At 40.9% G+C, this 11,505-nt stretch overlaps 1 protein-coding gene across 1 annotated transcript; it reads left to right on the top strand.

Annotated features, from left to right (window-relative positions):
* Positions 1-4,852: 4,852 nt before the first annotated feature.
* Positions 4,853-5,794, top strand: LOC309543669 (olfactory receptor 5G9-like; the record flags this gene model as incomplete). The annotated part of the gene is made up of 1 exon (XM_082276121.1): positions 4,853-5,794. One exon carries the CDS (start codon positions 4,853-4,855, stop codon positions 5,792-5,794), a length of 942 nt encoding a protein of 313 aa, XP_082132247.1.
* Between the last annotated feature and the right edge of the window lie 5,711 nt (positions 5,795-11,505).

Below are 11,505 nucleotides of genomic sequence, written 5' to 3'. Positions count from 1 at the left end.
CTCCCCCACACGCACACTCCCCTGCTCTTCCGATCCTTCATATTAGCTGAATCAGTCTCATCTCCCTGCAAACAAATCCTCCTGATTAGTCCTGATGTAAAACTGCCAGCTTACCTATCCAAATTGACTTTTCTTAGACTTCTAGGGCAGATAGAAAAAAAAGAGTTTGGGAGCTGTAGCGGGACAGTCACTGTCTGCTGTGGGCAATTATGTAACGTGCATTAGATGATTAGGGTATGCATGCCTGTGAGTTGTCTCTGGCTCTGTGGTGTCTGGCACTGGCAATAGTGACACCTATGCCGAGATCAGGAGATGGGATCTCCTCCAGCCTTTCCTTCTTCAGTCTTCACTAGTCAGCTAACCTTTTAGTCTCCACCCCCCAGCCATTCCATGAATTGAATGGGCGGCCGCAAAGAGGCTGATTGGGCGGCTGCGGGCTTCAGAGACAGCCCAGCTGCTGAAGCTGCTTTGTGCCCCCCCCCCCCCCACTGGGATGCACCATCTGCCCACCTGGATGGGGGAAGACGCAGAGCTTCCCTTTCCTTTTGGTGTCCCTAACCCGCACAGCCGGACAATAAAAAGGGGGCACCTCCGGTGCGATGTGTACTGATAACAGCGACTTTGCACACAACTGCTAGAAAGAAATGTGGTCGGCAATTTGCTGCCCCTTTAAACTGCCGCCTGGGACCAATGGACCCAGCAGGACCCATGGTAGGGCCGGCCCTGCCCCTGTATCAAGAAAGTTGATCCCTACTGTTCGAAGAGGTCTATTCACCAATCTTTTTGCCCAAGATTCACACACATTTCACCCAAGATATTCATATTTTTCCAATGTAATCTTCAGAGAAAGTTGTGTGAATCAGGTGAAAACATTGATTAATAGAACCCTAAGTAAAAGACCAGTCATTGATCATACATATAAATTGCAGCATCAGATAAAAGCAGCTTCAAACGCATTTAACAACCACTGTCTGCTGATGCTACGTTATAATTACAAGAGATTGCTTAACACACAGGGGTAGATTTACTCAAACTGGAGATTGCAAAATCTGGTGCACCTGTACTGTACATGGTAGCCAATCAGCTTCTAACTTCAGTTTTTTCAATTAAGCTTTGACAAAAAAAAAAAAAAAAACCCTGAAAGCGAATTGGTTTCTATGCAGAGCTGCACCCTGCACCAGATTTTGCACTCTCCAGTTTTAGTAAATCAAGCTCACAATACAATTGCCATCTAAAGTTATATGCCACCATTAAAAGAGCAAATGGCCTAAATAGCCAGTCACGTAAAATCAATGGCAAAATAGTTATTGAATTTGCTTCATTGTCCCATGAGTGGCCACAGTAACATAGTATACAGACATATGTAGAGTAAGACCACAATAAATTGGGGCCAACTATAGCGCTTGCTTCAGGTGAACCACTGCTGGACAATTGCTTGTCAATTCAAAAAAAGGTTAAAAAACGTGTGAGGTTGGTAGGCCTTAGAATATATATAAATGTATAAGTGAGGGTGCGCTGATAGTGGTGAGTTAAAGCCGCAACCTGTATTCAGTGCCTGAATAGAATAAATATAATAGTGATGTGATGGGTAGGTGCGCTAAAACAATATCCAAAAATAATATCCAAAAATAATAAAGTTACACTTGGATATATGTGGGAGGTGTTCGGTGTTATGAACAACTTAATTGTGACAAAATGGAAAACATAAGAAAAGTGCTCAACAACACAACAATATGTCCAAAGCATAAATCTTCTAAATGTCCATAAATGATGAATCAATCAAGTGCTCAAACAAATTGGAATAAAGCAAAAATCTTCAGCTTCAGTGTAGTGAACACCCACCACCAGGTGAAATTCCTCCTTACCAGACGGAAAAGTAAGATGTGCACAACTTAGCATATGTGTAGATCACTGCAACCGTGCATGCTGCCAAAATCCATGTGAACCACCCAGAATGGTCCCTTACCGGATAAATGAACAGAATACGCCTGTAGATATACTCCGAGTCCCTTTCCACTTCCTCCGTATGTATCTCTACACGGGAGTGCCTTTACAATCAGCTGATGGAAAGCGTTGTAGTTCCAAAAGTACCCACTGCTTGCTCCTCCACTCTGAACCTAAAGCTAGGCAGGTGTATGACCAATAGGCCAACACCCAATAGGCCAACTCCACAGCTTCCTTCCTGGTCACATGTTTCCTCCAGATGAAGCAACGTGTGATAGTGGCCTAACGCGTAGAGGTGGAGCCTGGTGGTGGGATCACATCAATAGAACACGTGAGAGCTGGGGGTGTGTGGTTCATTCAGCCATTTAACCCAGGAAGAAATGCGTCAGAGAGGAGGCGTTACCGTCATGAACGACCGCTCAGGACCCGCGCTGCAGCCGGACCTGAGCTCACCTTTAGAAATTCTGGAACAACACTATATGCTCGATTGAACTGCTTAAACTGTAAGTGTATTACTGCGCAAATAAATTGGTTTTAGAAGGTATCACACTATTGCGGCTTATTTTCTACACCCCACGCCTGGAGGGTGTTGGCCTATTGGTCATACACCTGCCTAGATTTAGGTTCAGAGTGGAGGAGCAAGCAGTGGGTACTTTTGGAACTACAACGCTTTCCATCAGCTGATTGTAAAGGCACTCCCGTGTAGAGATACATACGGAGGAAGTGGAAAGGGACTCGGAGTATATCTACAGGCGTATTCTGTTCATTTATCCGGTAAGGGACCATTCTGGGTGGTTCACATGGATTTTGGCAGCATGCACGGTGTGATCTACACATATGCTAAGTTGTGCACATCTTACTTTTCCGTCTGGTAAGGAGGAATTTCACCTGGTGGTGGGTGTTCACTACACTGAAGCTGAAGATTTTTGCTTTATTCCAATTTGTTTGAGCACTTGATTGATTCATCATTTATGGACATTTAGAAGATTTATGCTTCTGACATATTGTTGTGTTGTTGAGCACTTTTCTTATGTTTTCCATTTTGTCACAATTAAGTTGTTCATAACACCGAACACCTCCCACATATATCCAAGTGTAACTTTATTATTTTTGGATATTATTTTTGGATATTGTTTTAGCGCACCTACCCATCACATCACACTTAGAATATATATGGTGCAGTAAACCTTAATAAAGTGCTTTGTGCTAATACCTTAATTAAGTATTGTGCAAAGATGAATATGTATGTGTATACACACTGTTTGATGAATAACAAATAACCTTATAATAATGCTTAGGGTAGATAACACAATATAGTATAGTATATAGTATACAAGGTTGGATAATTAGATATATTATAATGCAATTTTAAAATTATAAAGGTGATGGAAGGAGCTGTAATTAAAGTGATTAAATCAAACAGGTGAAAAAAATGTTTGCAATAAAACTTCATAAATAATAGTTCATATGTGACTCAAGTGCAAATATACAGGTAAAAAAGTTCATAAATAGTAGTTCATATGTGACTTAGGTGCAAAATATGCAGGTAAATCTTGAGTGCAGATAGGGGAAAAAAGGTGCAGGTGCTCTGTGTTGAATCCTCCAATGATCCAGTGCTGGTACTTTTTGGTGTCACCGTGGGGGATAATAGAAGAAAACACTCACCAGATGATGTGGGTCTTATATACCTTATGGTATTAAGACCTGTAAACGTTTGTTTGGCCACCAGGGCCAGAGTAGACACTGCTGGGCTTTGTAGTACCACAGTATTCGGGATTTCCCTCTCCTGGATAACCTCGATCCATGGGGTTCAGTCAGGGTATGAAGGATAAAAAAAGATCCAGATAATGTATCACCATAAAAATTGTTTTTTAATAGAATTGATAGGTAACCAGTACATGAAAAAGTAAAAAACCGCCAGCCGAAATGGTGCCTTGAGTGGAGAGCGGTGAATACCGGCTTGCGTTCCACTCAGGCACCCGTGATGTAAGCAGCGTGCGTTCAACCTTACGCGCGTTTCGTCAATGCGTATGACGTCTTCAGAACCTCCCCCATTAGTGTCCTCAAATATGTGTATTATCTATTAAAGTGCCAAGTGAAATAAAGTGCTTAAAAAGTCCCACAAATCCAATATAAAGCATAAAGTACAGTCCCACAGAGCACTTTATTTTAAGCACTTTATTTCACTTGGCACTTTAATAGATAATACACATATTTGTGGACAGCAATGTCCAATTCGTTGGAAACAAATATTTGAGAGCACGGTTAATTCATTTTTTTGGTTTGTTCGTTGCTAAACTTTTGCTTTACAACGTGCAGTTCTCATCATTGTATTTTATTTGTTTATTCCATATTTGCGCAGATGTGGGGTTCATTTACCTATTTTTTCAAAATTAACCTAACAAATGAATTTGAAATGTTTCTGTTGTGCACATCGCTAATAGTATATAATAAAATATAGAACACTTTTTTTTAAAGAAGTTTAAAGTTACTTATTGAAGATCTGCTAACTCTAATTGGACTGGGAATCTGAAAACCTTTGAACAAATCTCATGGTGAAATTAAGCAAAAAAACCCTTTGGGAACTCATTGTGAAATGAAAAAAAAAAGCTTTAGGGAAAAATGAAGGGTTATATGCAAATCACAAACAATATATGAACTCTGCAAAGTAGGCTTTCTTTACAGGGGAGGCTTGCATGCGTCACCTAAAACTCCACAGTGGTCCTTTTTAGGGAAAGCTAGGAATTAGAAGCATAATATCTTGTATCTTATTGCTACATTTCTATATTGTACTGGAGCCTGTTTGATAGAAATGTTAGTATTACTATAGTTCAAATGAATGCCATACAAATACCAAAGCTTTTAGGAATGAGAGAATTTTCTTCATCAAAAATCGCCATAGCTAAAAATGGCATTGTATGTTATGTTGGAAAACTCAAACCCTACAAATGTAGGAAAATTCATTCTTCTTGGACTTTCTACAGTCTACAGTCTGAACGCCGTCTTCTCCTTGTTGCTTTTTTTGATGTACATGGTGACGTCATTAGGAAATCTTTTACTGATCATTATGGTAAAGAATAACCACCAACTTCAGACGCCCATGTACTTTTTTCTGGCTAATCTTGCTGCTATTGACATTTGTTATTCTACAACTGTGGTGCCCAAAATGTTGTCGTCAGACAGAAGCATTTCCTTCTTGGGATGTGCAATCCAGATGCACTTTCACTCAGCTCTAGCTGTTGCTGAATGTATAATCTTGGCTATTATGGCTTTTGACAGACAACATGCCGTCTGTAAACCTTTACAATACCATATGATCATGGATCAAAAACTGTGTCTTCATCTGGTTGTTGGATGTTGGATTGTGAGCTTTGCTGTTTCTGTATATCTTACATTGTATACTTTTAGATTGCCTTTCTGCAAATCCAACCAAATCAGTCATTATTTCTGTGAGATGCCACCATTACTTCATTTGGCTTGTGCAGATATTTGGTTTAGTGAGGTCTTAGAGTACATTGTAGCTGTAGCAGTTGTTGGAAACACCTTTGGGTTCATACTTGTATCTTATCTTTTTATCCTTTGGAACATCTTGAATATAAAATCCACAAGACAAAAGCAAAAAGTTTTTTTTACTTGTGCCTCCCACCTTACTGTGGTCTTCCTCTTCTATGTACCAATACTGTTCATGCACTTACGTCCTCCTTCCAGTTACTTCCCAGAGCAGGACAGGGTTGTGTCTATTCTATATACATTGGTGACACCAGTGTTAAATCCAATCATCTACAGTGTACGAAATAAGGAAATAAAAGCAGCTATAGAAAAAACCTTTTCAATCACAGTATCCTGCTGATATTTAATATTTGCTATCACCAGATAAAGATGATCATGGTACACCAGGCTGATTAATACTTAAAGTGGTTGTAAAGCTTCAGGTTTTTTGCTTTTTTTTTTTACTAAAAATAACAGACATGCCTATACTTACCTGCTTTGTGTAATGGTTTAGCCCATCCTCTTCTTCTGGGGTCCCCTGCCGGCTCTTCAGGCCCTTCCTCTTCATCAGGTTGTAATGTTCTGGTACCTTTGGGTACCCTAATTACTCTTTCATAAGTGTATGCGCCCCACCATTCTCTTTTGGTAAGGTGCGCATACACCTTTAAGACTGATGCTGTCATCACTGAGCGCCGGACTGGATGGCTATTTAGATCGCCGGCTCTCACTCACATGTGTTCGTTCAAACTGCTTTGTGCCTTGATGCTCTCGTGCTTGCAAGCATACCTCGCTGTCGGAACCACGCTGCGCTGATCCCTGTATCCCGCTACCGGATCATCCGCTCTTGCCAAACCTCTCCTCTGCTACATTGCTATTAGTGATAAGTACCCCACAGGGGAAACCTCTATAACCTTTATACTAAAGCTTACACTATCTAGCTCTGCATACTAAGGACTATTACTACATCTGCATTATCTAAGATTGCTAGCTCTTGAGCCTACTACCACCTGTTCTTGCACTGGGTTGATCTCTCTTGTATGTCCACCTGCTACTCTGTCATCTGCTACCATACATGATTGCTAAACCTATCTGCATCCCATCTGCTACTATCTTACTTTCAAGAACATTTCCTTTCAAGTGTCTGTCATCTACCATCTCTACCCAACCTGTCTCTTCAGCCTATCATCACTGTGTTACTATATACATAAGTCACTCTAGGAAACATCTTATTGAGTGTGTGTATTTACTTGCTGAATTGAGATCATCCACACATGATGAGTCATTGAGAGTTGGGAATGGTGTCTCAGCGTTTCTCTACATGACTACTGAAGTGGAATATTTCTGCAGCTGAAAATCCACATCATACGTAAAACGCAGGAGCGTTACACAGGTGCCCCCAGGGAAAGCCGATTTTCCTAGGGGCAACCATGTGCGCTCGCTCCTGAGTCCCGCTGCTGCGTCCATTGCCCCCCCCCCCCCCGTTCCAGCGTCACTGAGTTTGATTGACAACAGCAGGAGCCAATCGCTCCCCCTGCTATCAATCTGTCCAATGAGATAGTGGTGGGAGCTGCTGCACTTTTACACATAGAATGCATTAAGGTGAAAAACCTTAAGGCTATAGAACCACTTTAAAGGCTCAGTTCACCTGTCCCAAATTGCAATTATTATGGTCATCCAGTTTATAACCTCCCTGACAATGGTCCCAATTCCCTTGACTGTTTCAGTCTGTCTGTTGGGTCTCGTAAGCACCTTAGCACACCGCTGAGCAACCAAAGCCCTCATTGGTTTGTAGTTCCAGTATTCAATGTGCAAAAGTCCGTCATTTTAAAATGAAAGCAATCAGAGATGCCCTCCTTAAATTTCTGAAAGGCATTGGTCAATGCCGCTATTCCCCTATGCAAACCCACATACCGCTCAAGTGGATACCCAGCTAAATTTTACAAAAACATGGACTATCATTAAGCCCTTGCTCTATTTGTTTCATATTATTGTCACTGTTTTACTAGATTTAAAATCTCAGGCCTGGTACACACAGCCCCCTTAGTTTTAACATTGTATAAATGCTTTTCTGTTGCACGTGAAATAGCCTTGGAGGACCTCAATTACAAGGAACAACTACAAGCACTAAATTTATTCTCACTGGAGAAGAGACGGTTGAGAGGGGACATAGCGATTTACAAACACTTCAATAATGATCCCAGCGTAGGAAAAAAACTTCAGTCTCAGGAAGTGTAAGAGGACACGGGGCCACACAATGAGATTGGAGGAGAACCAGTTTTAAATAAACTATGCACTGTCAGCGGTGGTGTCAGCGGGGATTATTGATATTTTTAAAAGACTCTTGGACATGCATCTTTAGGAACACAACATACAGGGATATGGGAAATTAAATATGGGAAATGATTATAGACACTGACACACGTACACCTACACAGTTTGAATTGAATGGACTATTGTCTTTTTTCAACCTTACCTACAATGTAAATATGTACCCTATAGATGTATTATTCATCAAGCGAGAACGGGCAGCGATGTTGGTTTTAAGAGTTGGTTTCTGACCTCTTTATAATAAAGTCCATCTATTATTAGAGTATTTGTTTGATGTTTTTGTACTTTCCGAGCCGGGGAATGCCCAAAGGCTCTGTATTGTAATTTGTCTTTTACCTTCAAAATTCAATAAAAATAATCTACAAAAAGAAAATGCTAAGTTCACCTTTTCCAGAAAATAGCCTATGCAATAGAGGCCCCAGCAGATCATAAAAAAATGTTCAGCTTTGTAAAGTACTCATACCTGTACGCTATTTGGGCCCCCAGAAGCCCAAAACTCCCAGTTAGCTTGTCCCCATGTCCTGCTTTGGAAATAGTTTTCACATCCTAGCTGGTTGGTGTCAGCAGTTACCTCAGGTTTGTCATCTGGACTCACCTCTGGATTCTCAGTCCTTAGTCTGCCTTATGAATTTTCTGACCTTCTCCACTGCCCACCCTTCCCTTTGCTCTATTTTCCTTTAACGTGATTAATCTTTATGGGGTAATGTCACCCACTTTTTGGGTAGATGGTGATTGGTAAACTGTAGTTTGGTTGGTGTAGGATATTACTGCCTAAGCCTTGGTGACTAAGCATGTTGGACTGTTAAAGTGGAACTATAGGCAAAACTTTTTTGAGATTTTGGACAGAGCAAGGGAGGGTTTTAGCCTCTGTTAGATTTTTTTCACCATCTGTGTCCCATTTGGGAGATTTCCTTTGACTTCCTGCCCCATAGCCAAACAGGAAGTGAGAGGAAATCCCTGCTAATTAGAGGAATTCCTTGGGGACCCCCGGGTCACCAGAACTAGTGCCCCCAATGGAAGATTTCCCCTCTATTACTTTACTGGGATTTTCTTTTACTTTTACTTTCAATGATAATGGTAAACAGGACAAATAGAGAGGATAAATCTCCTTAAAGCGGAGTTCCGGCCACGAAAAAGTATTTTCAATAAAAATACCCCGGGACAGTCAGGGCTAGTATATTCCACAATGGATAGCCTCTGATGTGTCCCAGGTCGCACTTACCTTTTAGAATAAATACTTACCTTGAAAATTTCTTCTCCAGCACTGCCATCTCGGATGTGGGCAGCTGAAGCCAGCGCGTCCTCTTCTGCGTCCTCTTCCGTGTCCTCTTCTCCCAGAATGCGCCTGCACCGGCCCCGCTCGCCACTTCCGGGGGGGGGCGCCATCCCTCCACAGCTTCTGGGCACGCCCAGAAGCTGTTTAGCAGGGAATGAGGCGCCCGCACCGGAAGTGACAAGCGGGGCCGGTGCAGGCGCATTGATTCCTGGGAGCGATGACGTTCAGCTCCCAGGAGTCGATGCAAAGAGGAAGTGACGGCGCGGGCCACAGCCGCAGAGGGAGGAAGTGGAAGAAAGGTGAGTATATTTTTCTTCAATAACAAGGTAAGTACACAAAAAAAAATCGTAACTATCCATTAATTTTTCAGGTGACCAAAAGCAAGCGGATGGCCCAAAATCGATTATGTCGATTTTGTGGCCAGAAATCCGCTTTAACTGGGGCACAGACAACAATAAAAATCGAATAAGTGTTCAAACACTTCTCCATTTTATCCAAAACTAAAAAAAAAATTTACCTTTTAGTTATATTTTATTTGTTAACAGGAGTTCTATTTGGTAATAAAAGTCAAAGTTTATTTTATAATTATAATTTACTTAAAACCAATAAAGGGGCCACAACCTTTAATGTGTGTTTATTTTAATAATTAGGTATGGTAATATGGTATGGTGAGTGTTAATGGGGTGTACAACCCCAATAAAAGCAATGGGCTGGGACAAGTTAAATACTGCCAGGGTGTTTAATCACTTCTGGACCGGAAGGTTTTCCCTCTTCATCACCAGGCCATTTTTTGCGATTCGGCACTGCGTTACTTTAACTGACAATTGCGCGATTATGCGATGCTCTACCCAAATAAAATTGATGTTTCCCACAAATAGAGTTTTCTTTTGGTGGTTTTTGATCACCTGTGCGATTTTTATTTTATGCGCTATAAACAAAAAAGAACAATATTTTTTTACTTTCTGCTATAAAAAAAAATTTAAAAATCAAATTGTTTTCATCAATTTACGCCAATTTGTATTCTTCCACATATTTTTGGTAAAAAAAAAATCCCAGTAAGCGTATATTGATTGGTTTGCACAAAAGTTATCACGTCTACAAACTAGGGAAAATATTTATGTAATTTTATTTATTTTATACTAGTAATGGCGGCAATTAGAGATTTTTAGTGGGACCACGACATTGCAGCAGACAGATTGGACACTTAACTGACATTTGTGACAATTTTGGGGGGACCAGTGACATTACCACAGTAATCAGTGCTAAAAATATGCACTGTTACTGTGATATTGACACTAGAAGGAAAGGGGTTAACACCAGGGAAGATCAAAGGGTTTAATGTGTCCCTAGGGGCTGCTTTCTAACTGTGTGGGGGTTGGGCTTAAGGAATGAATACAGGGACTTGAGTTCCTAAATAGGAGGAACACAGGAGCCCTGTGTTCATTGCTGACAGAACAGCGTTCTGCTGTGTTTACAACAGCAAACCGCCGTTCTGTCTCCACGGGGAGCGATTGCGGGTGTACGGCAGCAATCGAGGCTGCCGGACCCGCAGATCCGGTTCCCCTGTGGCGAATGGGAGCACCCACTCACGGTCCTGACGTAGTTTTGTGGGAATATGTACGGCGGCTGATCGGCAAGTGGTAAATGATTTCGTTTTATTCTCCTAGATAGCACAGCTGATATACCTGTTCTTCCTATATTTTCGGATCGTTAGTATGGTGCTTTCAACAGCCGATTATGAATTTATGGACGACAAATACTGGATGTGCAGGCTATAAAATTTTTATCGTATGTGAACACAACGTCCCATTTTCGTTTAATCTGTAAAGTTTTCGGCAGAAAAAAATCGTAAGAGCAAGACTAGGCATGCTTGGAAATGAAAGAATACATACAAAACAATTTAACACATGACATCACTTCTGAAATTGTGATCTGTCGTACGAGAATTTTCATATGAAAGTAACTTCTTCACTTTCGATCTGAGACTAGCGTGCAACAAAAAACAGATGAACACCATTCTGATAATCTGATCGTGTGTACGAGGCTTTAAATTGGGGAAGGAGAGCGAAGAGGGATCATGTGACCACACAGCTGCGGTGTGAGAAAAGGTATTTAGCCTTGTCATTTGAAAAAAAAGACACACAATGTAGTTGATAAACCAGAGGGAATACCAGCAAAGTCCCAATGTACGTATATGTATTATTAAACATGATATTATACATTGATTTTTCATCACCTTTTAGCAGTGTGCTTCATTTAATGTCCGAATCTCCCTCCTCCTTTTTTTGACTTTACAAACACTTACAGTACAGTAGATGTATGGTATGTGTGTATGTATTTTTTATTACTTTATTTAACTTTCACTTTTTTAAATTTAGCTTCATTACTGTGCCTCTGGGTTACAATATACAGTGGACTTACTTGAGAAGACATTAACCCATGATATCTCCCATGTGCTGTAAACAGAG

The sequence above is a fragment of the Pelophylax lessonae genome (genome assembly GCF_965119305.1).
Source record: "Pelophylax lessonae genome assembly, contig: HAP1_SCAFFOLD_289, whole genome shotgun sequence".
Lineage (NCBI taxonomy): Eukaryota > Metazoa > Chordata > Amphibia > Anura > Ranidae > Pelophylax > Pelophylax lessonae.
The sequence above is the reverse complement of the archived record's forward strand: the minus strand, read 5'-3'. Positions and strand labels throughout refer to the sequence as shown.